At 56.0% G+C, this 12,152-nt stretch overlaps 1 protein-coding gene across 23 annotated transcripts in view; it reads left to right on the top strand.

Annotated features, from left to right (window-relative positions):
• Positions 1–12,152, top strand: part of RAP1GAP2 (RAP1 GTPase activating protein 2) — a 244,631-nt gene that overhangs the window by 37,078 nt on the left and 195,401 nt on the right. For 15 of the 23 annotated variants that reach the window (XR_011646816.1, XR_011646815.1, XR_011646819.1 and 12 more), the window contains one exon: positions 3,963–3,998. Coding sequence is in view for 19 of the 23 variants with exons in the window: in XM_058283763.2 (XP_058139746.1) it covers positions 3,963–3,998 (36 nt within the window). In the remaining 4 variants the exon portion in view is untranslated. Of the gene's footprint in view, positions 1–118; positions 293–3,408; positions 3,627–3,962; positions 3,999–8,532; positions 8,786–12,152 lie in introns of those variants that run through there. The other 8 variants (XM_058283771.2, XM_058283767.2, XM_071210415.1 and 5 more) reach the window with 8 other exon arrangements.

The following is a 12,152-nucleotide window of genomic DNA, read 5'->3' as shown; positions in this document are numbered from 1 at the left end:
CTTCCGGAGGGGCGGGTTCCTCTGGGTGGGGGAAGCTGCCCTCTGTGACCTCCCCTGCCTGTCTTGGTGCCTCCCCGAGGGCAGGACACACCTCCGGGGCCCTGCAGGCTCACCCACAGGAAGTGCCGGGGGCAGGCCGGTGAGGGGGGAGTGTGCCTCCTGGGCTCCCGCTGTGCCGGGGGCGCTGACCCCGCTGCACCACAACCCTCTTGCTAACAGCCGGGACCCGGGGCTCTGTGGCCACAACCATGTTTGGCAGGAAGCGCAGCGTCTCCTTTGGGGGCTTCGGATGGTGGGTGCCGGCTGGGATGGCGGTTGCACGGGTGGGAGCGAACCTAGATTCGGAGTCTGGCTGAGTGCCTGGGGCCCCCCGGGGGACAGAGGGGCTCAGGCTGCGTCTGCCTCCTGGTTCTGCCCGGAGGTGCTTCCGGGCCCTGGGGCAGTGTGGTGCTGTGAGACCTGGGGTGGGGGTGTGGGGTGCAGCAGGGGCGGTCAGCTTTCCCTCACTGTCCCACCGTACAGTCTTCCGGGGGGGTCCAGAAGCTCGGAGCTGGGTGTCAGCGTGAGTGCGGCTGCGTGTGACTGTGGCTGGGTGTGTGGGTCTCCGTGTCCGTGTGTCCCGTATGCGGGTGTGCGTGCCTGTGATCACTTGAGTGTGTGTGTGCCAGAGTGTGCACGTGTGTGTGCCTGTGATTGCCAGTCTGTGTGAGCCTGTGTGCGCTGTGTGCCTGGTGGAGTGGGGGTGCCTACGTGTGTGGCCACGTGTGCTCTTTTGTGGTCTGTGCCTCTGACCTTCTGTGACTTGCCTGTGCGAGTGTCGTGTGCTCTGGTCTGAGTCACTGCTGTGACCTGGTGGCAGGGGGAGTCTGTGGCCTGCTGGACCTTTGGGCTGCCTTCTCTCTGAGGGGGCGTGCTGTGGGAGGAGGGGGCGGCCTGTCTCCAAGACCCCCCACCCCCCCGGCAGCCGGTCCTAGCTCGCTCCCAGCCTGGGCAGTGGGTCTGCGCTGCAGCCGCTTGCCTGGCGGTCTGGGCCACCTTTTGTGGCTGAGCTTCTCTCTGGGACAAGGGAGCGGGCTCCTTCCTCCCCAGGGGGCCAGAAGTGGGGAAACTGAGGACAGAGACTTGTTCCTGGTGGCCAGCTGCAGGCAGCTTCTCTTCAGCTGGGGAATGGAGTCTAGTGGTTTTCACTACGCTTCCTTTCGGCTTCTGCACCTGGAGCATGGTCAAAGAGAGGTTCCCACTGCTGGGGGGTGTCCGGGTGTGGAGCTGGTGGGCTAACATGGGGATCGGAGGCAAGGCAGGGAGAGGCACAGAGGGCTGGGGGAGATGGGCTCTGTTACTTCCCCGCCTCCGTATGTGCGTGGGTTTTTATTTCCCCATCCCCCTCTTTGAATGCACGTTGCCATTCCCCTCTGGCAGGGGTGATTATGGATGCTCCATGTTGGCAGATGGGGACAGTGAGGATGGGACGAAGCCAGGGTGTCTCCGTGTGGTCTGCTCACGGCCCTCCCCGAGGCTGGGCCAAGGCGCTGCTGTCCTGATGGGGTCTGGGTTCAAATCACAGTGTGCGTCATGGTATAGGACTGGACATGGATGTGTGAGGCTGCGGGGGCGGTCAGCCTCCGAGATTTGTGTCCTCCGGGGGGCATGGAGCAGACAGTGCGACTGTCATCAGAAACCTCCCTTTGCAAGGTTCCAGGCTCACAGAGTCCTCAAGGAGATCATGGTCTGAATTTCATCCCGGGTGGCAGTGCCGTGCCTCGGGACCCAAGCTCCAGAGTGGTCCTGAGGTTTGGATTTGGGGGGGTGGGGGGTGGAGAGAAGTGTGGCCACTCACGGCTGCCTTTGAAGACAGAGGTGAGCAAGAGACCCAGTGTGTCCAAGAGACCCCCTTGTGCCTACCGCAGTGTCCGCGGGATCGGGTTTTGTGAGGGCAGACCCTGCCCCATCCTTTCCGCCACCGTCTCTGAGGCAGGCAGGTGGTGCGCGGTACACGGTTCTCGCTAAGTGAATGCCGCGGGAAGGCGTGTGCTTGGGGCCCATTGAGACTGAGGGGTTGCCAGGTTCTTCTGGTGGGCTTGGAGGGTTAGGGTGGCCAGAGAGGGAAAGAGGGGTAGACTGGAGAGCTGACCTTGGGCATTGACTGGGGACGGGTCCCAGCTGGGGGCTAAAATGCAGTTTCCTGGCGCCCTGGCCCACTCCAGACAGGGGTGCAGAATCTGGGGGTGGCACTTGAGAGGTTCTGTTGGACGCTTTGGTGGATGATCACTGGCGTTGGGGGTAGACAGGGTGATGATGGCCAGTGGGGTGCAGGAGGGGCGGGGAGGGAGGAGAGCGAAGGCAGTGGGGGGGGGGCAGCCGGGGACTCTGGCTTCCGGAAAGGGGAAAAGCCGGGCCTCACGCCCTCGGCCCTATCTCCCATCTCAGCCACAGGGCCCTCCCGCCCGGGGCCACACCCCGGCGTGGGAACCCTGGGGAGCTGCCGGCCACCCCTTCCTGCCCCAGGTTGCCACCGTGGGCTGGCTGTGGGCGCGGGGACAGGGGTGGCGTGGTGGTCAGAGCCCACCCTGTCCGGGGCGCCGCGGCAGGAGTCTGGCCCACGTCTAGCGCTGGTTCCACGTTGACTCACTGAGGAACTTGGATGGGACACTTCCCCCCTCTGGGTCCGGTTTCCCTGTATGTAAATGGAGATTTCTGCCCCAGCCACAACACAGGGGTGTGGAAAGAAACAAAAGACATCTCTGTGGACACTTCTAGAGAAAATGCAAACTGTAAGGGCGTGTGTCAGGGGTTACAGTTGCATTGCTCTGGGCTACAAGTACGGCAGCAGAATGGGGGGGGGCTCTGTCTCCTCCTGTCCAGTCTACCCCAGCTGGGGGGGTGAATGGAGAGGAAGCAGGTCTGATCCCAGCGAGGGTGGGGGGAGGGGCTCAGCAGGGGGTGTGGGGAAGGAGCTGGGGGGACTGGCGCAAGGCTGGGGGCGGGGCTAGCTTTGCTGTTAGGAGCTGAGATCAGAAGGTGCCAGGAGCTCCCTCCAACTGAAAGAATCCAACCCCCCCATGCTGTCAGCACCCACAGCCTGTGACTGCTGCGGCAGCTCTGTGTCCTCGCCCTGTGGCCCCTGGCGCCTCTCCCCTCTCCCTGCCCCCTCCGTTCGTCATTTGTGTGGGAAACCTGAGGTGCAGCTGAGCTGGCTAGACAGGGGTGACCAGAAGAAGATCAGGTGGTGCTGATTTTAGTGACACTGCTGGTGGTGGCGACACCGATAATGATGGTGACACTGGTGAGAGTGACCCCTAAACAAGAGGAGACACAGAATGGAGCAGGGGAAGAGACCCCTCTCTCTCTCTCTCTTTTTTTAACCAGCCATAAGGGCTGGCATTCGCAGGAGGTAAAAATAGCAGCTCCGCAGCGCGGCTTTGTCTTCCAGCAAGGGCAGGCTCAGGCTGCGGGCGCGGAGCGGGCTGCCAGAGCAGCCTTCCCTGCTCTGCGCTCCTGTGCCGGTTCATCCTGGAGCCTGCCGTCAGGTTCTGTCCCAGGCATGGGTCTGCCTCCTTGGACCGACTGGCAGCTCCCTGAGCAGGAGGCTCCCTGGTGCTGGGGTGCCGGCGGTGCTTGCACCTCCGGTAGCTCGTGGCTGATAGAGCTGGGTGGCAGAATCCTCTAGCCGGGGTGGGGGTTTTGAAGAGAGGTCTGGATTCAGACAGGACAAGGGATTTCACCTTTCTGAACCTCCATTTCCTTATCTCTAAAATGGGGAGAATAATATTTCCCATGGTTATATGTGGCCCCATCCTCTCAAAACTTACGGTCCTCCCTTTCCTGGGCTGGAAGTGAACTTCCCTTAGGGCAGCTGTCCCCTGCCACCCTGATGTCTGGTGGTCCGGGTTGGTCCCGGGTCCCCGCCCCTGCAGATACCAGGCCCCAGCGCTGACTGAAGCCCTTGCTTTCTCTCTTGGCAGGATCGACAAGACCATGCTGGCGAGTCTGAAGGTCAAGTGAGTAGCCACTTCCTGTTCTGTCAAAGAAAGACACTGTCCTCTGGGGCCCTTGTTTCCCCCACGCGGAGGGAAGGCTGAATGGGGCTGTGGTGTTTGTCGGCTTCTCCGTCAGAGTCTGGGGGCTTCTGGGCTGGAGAAGCTTAGACTAGGCTCTTGATTCTTGTCCTGGAACAGCAGAGGTGGAAACGGGCGCGGCGGGCCCAGAAGGGCGAGAACGCTGCAGCGGCGTGACTGCTGGCTCTCGGCCTGCGGTGTGGGAAAGACGCCTGCGCTTTCGGTCATCTTAGTTTCTCTCTGAAGCCCAGTTCTGTCGAGCTGTCTTCCTGACGCCCCTGCCTACCTGAACTAGAACCAGCTCTCGAGCATCACAAACTGCCCTGTTACCTGTGTGTGTTTGTGGGGGAGAGGGGCCAGCTGGTTGCTGAGACATCCGATGGCAGACCTGACCTCCTGGTCTACGTGGCCCTGGGGCTTTCTGAGTCCCCCATGCCAGAGTCAGGGTCTGGGAATTGTTGAGCAACTGTGCTCGTGGTTTGGTCTGCCTCAGTTTACCATATGTCTGCTGGTCTAGTTGGAGCCTCGAGCAGGCACACCACACATCTCTCTCCTGGAACCCCTGGACTTCTTCGTTCCTTTTCCTTCCGTGTTTCTGGCTGAGCCATTTTGTCTGCATCCTGATCCTCTTTCCCCCTTTGAGACTTAGTGAATGTCTAGCCTAATTCCATCTTCATCCTTCCTTTGGGACAGGGAGTACTGACCGCCTACCTGCTCCAACTGAGTGAATTGGAGGAGGGAAATTCAAGGAGGAAAAATAGCATTAGTCACTAGCTCAAAATATTATCCTGCTACATGTGAACTAGGTTGTACAGGAAAACTCCCCTGGTGAGCTGCCCTCCTTCAGAGCAGTTCCTCCCATCACAGCGGAAAGGGCTTCCAGGCCAGCCTCCCTCTGCCATGCCATTCAATTGCCAGCACTGACCATGTATTTCCTGGGTGTAGGTCCCTGGGCAAGCCACAGCCAGTCTTGGGGGTTGTCATAAAGGAGGGTCAAGATATTAATAAGAGGGAAGCAGATGTGGCTCAACTGATAGAGTATCCGTCTACCATATAGGAGGTCCAGGGTTCAAACCCAGGTGGCCCATGTAGTGAGCTGGCCATTGTGCAGTGCTGCCACATGCAAGGTGTGCCGTGCCACGCAGGGGTGTCCCCTCTGTAGGGGTGCTCCACGCGCAAGGTGTGCGCCCTGCAAGGAGAGCCGCTCCGCGTGAAAAAAAAGTGCAGCCTGCTCAGGAGTGGTGCTGCACACATGGAGAGCTGATGCAGCAAGATGATGCAACAAAAAAGAGACACATTCCCAGTGTCACCTGATAATACAAGCGGACGCAGAAGAACACACAGCGAATGGACAGAGAGAGCAGATAACAGGGGGGGAGGGGGAGAGAAATAAATGAAATAAATCTTTAAAAAAAGGAGTCTATTAAAAAAAAGATATTAATAAGAGGTTTCCCACTCTGGTTTGTTCTGCTCAGAAGGGTGCAGGTAGGCCACTGGCAGGGCTGGGGTGGAGGGTAAACTGTCCCTGCCCTCTGAGAGCTTATAACCTTTTTGTAGAATTGATGCAAGGGGTGTAGTAGGAGCAGTCCCAGAAGACTGCCAGGAGGAAGTGGCTTCTAAAGAGGCTTTTAAAGATACTTTGGGACAATGGGCTTACCTGTGCCTGTGCTGGGTTGGCAAGTCAATCTTGGGCAAGACACTTAACTTCTCTGGGCTACGGTTTCCTTATCTTTGGTCTAATGGCCTTCCCAGAGCTTCTTGCATATTGAATGAGATGGTAGGCAGGAAAGCAGAGTGAATAAGGGGTATAGGTTGGTAGAAATGTTTCTTTTGGTGCTATCCTGGGCCATCTTGTTGAATTTCACAAGCATTTATCGATGGCCTGTTTATGTGACATTTGTTACCTGGAAGAGTGCTATGTACAGGGCAGAGTGAAGGCTGGGAGCATGGACCGCTGTTGGGTTCGGGGTTCCAGTGGGGTCTCTGGGGGGACAGTCTGAGGGTTCAGGCACGGGCGGGGAGAAGTGAGATGGTGGTTTAGTGTGGGGTGTAGGACCATGTTCCCATGTTCTTTTGATGATCAGAAACAAACCCTGTGTCATCTGGTTAAGCAAAAGGTGGAATTTATGGAAATGATCTCAGTGTGTCTGAGAACCCAAGGGAAGACAGTGGAGGTAGCTCAGAAGGAGCTGGAGACCTTTAGCTCACACCTGTGTGTGTGCACACATAGTTTTTTTCTGCTCTGACCCAGATGTGACTGAGTGTGGCCACGCCACATTAGCAACCACCTTTCCCAAGTTTACATCTCCTCTGTTCAGGTAGGCAGCTAGAATTGCATCCCATTTTCTAATTTTCTTAGAGAAAGGGCCAAAAGAAATGAAAGCAGACCTAAATAAATGGAAAAAAAGATCACATGTTCATGAAAGACTTATTATTGTTAAGATGGCAAAGCTCCCCAAACGGAACTATTGATTGAACATAATCCCAGATGGCTTCCTTGCAGAAACTGACAAGGTGATTCTAAAATTCATATGAAAAATTCAAGGATATTCTTGACAAAGAAGAGCAAAGTTGGAAGACTCATAGTTCCTGATTTCAAAACTTTAAAACTACAGTCATCAAGACAGTGTGGTACTCAGTACATCAGGAAAGATCAGTGGAGTGGAACTGAGAGTCCAGAATTAAACCCTTACGTTTATGGTCAATTGATTTTCAGCAAGGGTGCCAAGGCAATCAATGAGGAAAGGATAGTTCTTAACAAGTGGGATTGGAACAACTGGATATTCACATATCAGAGAATGAAATTCACACTATATACAAAAATTAACTCAAGAGATAAAAGACCCAAATTAAAAATCTAAAATTATAAAACTTTTAGAAGAAAACATAGGCATAAATCTTGGTGATTTTTTATTAGATTCTTAGATATGACACCAAAAGCCCAAGCAACCAGATGAAAAGTAGATAAATTCAAATCTTTTGTGCATCAATGGACACAGTTAATAAAGTGAATAAACAACCCATAGAATCAGAACATATTTGCATGTCATCTATCTGATAAGAGACTTATATCTAAAATATAAAAGACTACAATTCAAAAATAAAAAGCCAACTCAATTACAAAATTGGAAAAGGTCCTGAATTGACATTTCTCCAAAGGAAGTATACAAATGAACAACAGGCACATGGATAGATGCGCAACACCATTAGCTATCACGGAAATGCAAATCGAGATAACAATCATCTATCACTCACTCCCAGAATGGCTATAATAAAAAGGCAGGTAATAATTGTTGGTGAGGATGTGAAGACACTGGAACCCTCATGCATTGTTGGTGGGAAAGTAAAATGGTGCAGCTAATTTGGAAAACAGTCTGGCAGTTCCTTAAAAGATTAAACAGAGTTATCATATGACCTAGCAATTCCACTAGGTATATACCCCAGAGAAATGAAAACATATGTCTGTACAAACATATGTCTGTACATAAATCTTCATAGCAGCATTATTCATAAAAATCCAAAAGCGGAAACAACCCAAATGTCTGTCAGCTGATAAGTGTATGAATACAACGATGTATATCCATATGATACAGTATTACTTGGCAATGGAAAGGAATGAAGTCCTGATATGTACTACAAAGTGGATGAACTTTGATGACATCATGCTAAGGAAAAGAAGCCAAGCACATAAGACCACATATTGAATGATTCTATTTATATGAATGTCCAGAATAGGCAAATCCATAGAGACAGAAAGTAGAATAGTGGCCTAGGACAGGGGGGTGAGTTTGGGGGAAAGGGGGAGTGACTGCCAAAATATATGTGTTTCTTTCTGGGGTGTTGAAAATATTTTGGAATTAGTGGAGATGGTTGTGTAACTCTGTGAATATACTAAAAACCATTGAACTGTGCACTTTATAATGGTAAATTGAATGGTATGTAAATTATAGCTCAATAAAAGTATTGAAACACATGAGAGAGAGAGAGAGAGAGAGAATCTGATTGGCCAAGCGTGGGTCAGTTATGTGCCCCTGGTCCAATCAGTTGGGTTGAAAAGGTGGATTATAGGGATAAAAGATGGCTATAAGGGGGCAGGTATAGCCCAATGTTGAGCACCTGCTTTCCCTGTACAAGGTCCTAGGTTCAATCCCTGGTACCTCCTAAAAAAAAAAAAAAGATGGCTGTGGCCCCCTCTTTAGGTGGGAGGGGTTAGTTCTCAGAGAAGGGAAAAGTGTTGTGGGCTGGGCAGACACCGGAAGAAGTTTTATGCTGTCCCCCACTACCCTTGGGGCCAACAGGAATATCAGCTCCCCCCACCCCTGCTGGCAGTGCCCAAATGGATCTCTGCCCAGATGGCCAGGATATAGCTCTCCTGACCGGCAGGCCAATCAGGCGGCCACCTGCTCACTGCGGGGGCTCTGCCAGCACCAGATGCCTCTTTCCTTCTGCCTCCACTGGGCGAGGCATCTTTCTCTCCACTGATGCAGCCTGTTACTTCTTCACCGAGCAGCAGACACCCACATGCCCTGATCCTCTTGGCTCCCTCCCCAGGGACCTGGTGTCCCTTGCCCAGGGACAGTCAGCCACGCAGCTCTGGGCATGGGGGCTCTGGCCTCACATCACCGAGCACTGACTGTGTGTGCAGGTTGCATTGCAGTTTCCTGAGGCTTCATGAAGCAGATGCCACTGTTCTCTGCATTTTATGGGAGAGAAAACGGAGTCTGGGAGAGGTAAGGCCACTGGCTTATGGTCACACAGTGAGTAAGTGATGGATTTGGGATTTGAATCCGGGACTGATGTCATGGCTGTCCCAGTCCAGGGTGGACCTGCGTCGTTCTCAGCCCTACCTGCCCCCTGCTGTCCCGTTCTCCTTCCCAGTGTGTGCAAGGGGCTGTGTGTATGGAGAGCCTGTGTGTCTTGGCCACAGAATGCATCCCTGCCTCTACAATGCTGTGCATGGGAGGGGGGCGTTGAGGCCCAGGTCGAGTGGGGTCTGGGTACCTCAATGATGAAGATCCTCAGAGGCAAGTATTTAAGGGCAGGGGGCCACAGGGAACATGGGGTCACACAGGGAACCTGGAGGGGGGCAGTGGTGGTAGCACCAGGTAGAAAGAGGCCTGGAGTGTGCGTTGGGATGCCCTGGTTATAGCCCCTGGCTCACCAATGGGCGAATCGTCAACCTCTCTGGGCCTCAGTTTCCCCATCTGTAAAATGGGAGGGTTGGACTAGCATCCAACCTGCTCCCTTCAAGCTTTGACCTTCTGAGGGTTTACATTCGTGGCTCATGCCCTTTTGTATTTGTCCCAGGACGTTGGTTATGGTAGGTGCTCGCTGTTGAATACGTGAATGCCTGCACAAGCGAATGAATGAGAGCAAGCACCCTTGCGCGTCCTGTCTGGCCTCCTCGGGCTGTTACACAGCAGACGCTCAGTCTGTATTTGCTGAATGAATCATCTATGGATTGTCACGCTTGGTCTTTCACATGCAGGTGGAAGGATGGAGAGGTGGGGTCAGCAGGTGGGGCTCCCCCTTCTCCAGCCTATTTTGGGGCCCAGCTTGGAACAGGGTCCCATTCTGCAGGGGTTGAGCCGTAGAGGAGAGCCCAGCGAGGCGGGGCCAGGAGTCTGGGGTTAGAGCAGAAAGCTCCCTGGTCAGCCTGGGCTGGTGGGCCCTACCCTGGGCTGCAGCCGCCTGAGCTGACCGTCGCACCCAGGCCCTGGCTGTGGCTGCGTGAGTGTGGCGACGGGGGCACGGTTTCCTGCACACTCCTTGTGATGGGGAAATCTAGAATCCATTGCCTTGTAGGAAAGAGGATTCAACTTTTAAAGGAGTGGTCCCGGCTCTTGGTCCCTCGAAGTGGCATCTCTGAAGAGGGATGAGGTGCAGACTGAGCTCTAGGGGAAATGAGGCCCTCGTTTCCTTCGCGGGAGAGTCTGGAGAGGGCCTGGAGGAGCCTCTCGACAGGCTGGCCAGTGGTGGGGAAGCGTTTGGCTGTACTGTGGTTTGACCCAGAGATACTTCCTACAGCCACCCCTACTCTAAGTTTCAGGATTAACTAGCCTGAGGATTCAAAATGCTCCCCGACGTGAGCTGGCCGCAGAGGGCAGCCACAGCCGCGTGTCTCGGCGTAGTTCTCCTTGGCCCCTGGGATCCCTGATGGCAGCCGCGGGGGGCTGGGGGCTTGCCAGAGCTGGAAAGCTCAATTCCTGGCCCTGCCACCGCCCCTTGAAGCACAGGGCTCCCTCCCTCAATCGGTGAGAATCACATAGGCAGTCTGGGTGACTCCCATAAACATCTCCCTCTCCTGGTTCTCATGGCCTTAGCAAAGCCACATCCTCCTGGGCGGCGGGGGGGAGGGATGGGGTGGGAGAGAAGCAGAGTGTGGCACTGGGGTCCCTGAATCAAGTCTCTGCCTCCAGCTTTCCAGCCTTCCTCTCAGGAAGCCCCTTTCTTCCCAGCTAACCCCTTGGCTCTAGCATGGTTTCCATAGGGAGTCTGGGTGAGGGCCGCGGTCACAAATTCCTTTCCCCACTTTGGCCTCCAGCTCTTTGTTTGCTGTGGACTAGGCGCCCTGCGGGGCTCAGCCGTCCTGGTCAGCTCCTGTCCTCCACCCTCGGGGTAGCCGCTGAGCTTGGGAGGGGTCAGGGACAGGGTGAACTTGACGTTGGTAAACGGCTGAACCCGTTCACCCAACACTTACTGGATGTCTACACCCCATCCAGGGTCAGGCCTGGGGTTGGTGGGGGGGGGGAGCAAAGATGAAAAAGAGCCTCTGCTCACGAACGTGTACGACCGCACGGGGAGACGGACGCCCGGCGGTGCGGGACAGGTGGACTGTGACAAGTCCTGACAGATGTCCCTGAGAGGAGCGAGGAGGGAGGGCTCCTCCAGGGTGGGCAGGGGAGGCTTCCTGGAGCCTTGATGCCTGAGCTGAGCCTCCAGGTGCGGGGAGGGGCGGCCCTGGGAAGAGAGAAGCCGTCCCAGAGGGCCGCAGCCCCCGCAGAGGCGGTGTGGCGTGGCATGGCCGGTGGGACCTCAGATCGAAAGTGCGGTGGAAGTGCCGGGGCGGGCTGTGGGGGGCTGGAGCGGCCTCCCCGAGTGATGGGGGTGGGCATTGAAGGGTTTAGACCTGGGGGTAATGTGGCCAGAACTGAGTCCGAGGGTCCCCTCGGGTGCCATCAGGCTGACTGGTGGGGGGGTTGGGGAGTGTTGACCGGTAGGCTGGAGAGTGTAGACAGCTTAGAGAGCTGTCGAGGAGGTGGATGTGGGGGGTGAGGGCGAGGGAAGGGTCAAGGAGACCACTCTGTTTCTGGGTGAGCCCCTGGGTGCTGAGATCCACAGGGATGGGGAACCTGGGTGTTTGGGGGAGGGGGGGTGTGACCCATTCCGTGTCCCACAGAAGGGGGCAGGGGAGAGGCGTGGGCATCAGGCATGGCTGGCAGTGGTCCGGCCCCGGCGCCCTCCTTTTCCAGCTGCTGCGGTGCCTCTGGCAGGCGAGCCCCAGGCGGGCACTGTCGGTGCCACTGGTAACCGACAGCTGGCAGGACGCGGTGTGCGGGGAGCCCACTCTCGGACCCGCTCCAGGCAGGGCTCTGCTTCTGCCTCGGTGTAGGCCCTGATCCGCTGACTTCTTCAGGATGGGCCTTGAGCAGGACAGCAGGCCGGCGTGTGCAGGCATGTGCCGGTGTGTGCGTGTGTAAGCGTGTCGGCCTGCGTGCATGCTCACCCGGGCGGGTGGACGCGAGCTTCGAGGGTCCACACCAGGGCCTGTGCGGAGCCTTTTTTGGCTTCAGCGAGTTCCTATGGTAACCACGGACATGCCTGTTCTGGGATCTGGAGTCGTGGGGCGTGAGCGGCTAGGCGGGCGGGCGCTTAGCTGGCTACTGGGCTGTGGCCTGATTTCCTTGCCTGGCGCTGGGGACTCACCTGGAGGTGCCACTGCCGGGCGGCCAGGTCTGCGCTGTCCAGGGACTGTGTGCTGCCGGCCCTCGGCCGGCCAGGCCTCGCCATGCCCAGGAAGCCCTGGTGAGCCTGCTCTGATTTCTGGAAGGGCCTTGACCAGCATGGGTGGTGTCTGCGGACGGGAAATGGGGCTCT

This window comes from Dasypus novemcinctus, chromosome 21, assembly GCF_030445035.2.
Source record: "Dasypus novemcinctus isolate mDasNov1 chromosome 21, mDasNov1.1.hap2, whole genome shotgun sequence".
Lineage (NCBI taxonomy): Eukaryota > Metazoa > Chordata > Mammalia > Cingulata > Dasypodidae > Dasypus > Dasypus novemcinctus.
Note: the sequence above shows the minus strand (reverse complement) of the source record. Positions and strands in the feature narration are given on the sequence as shown.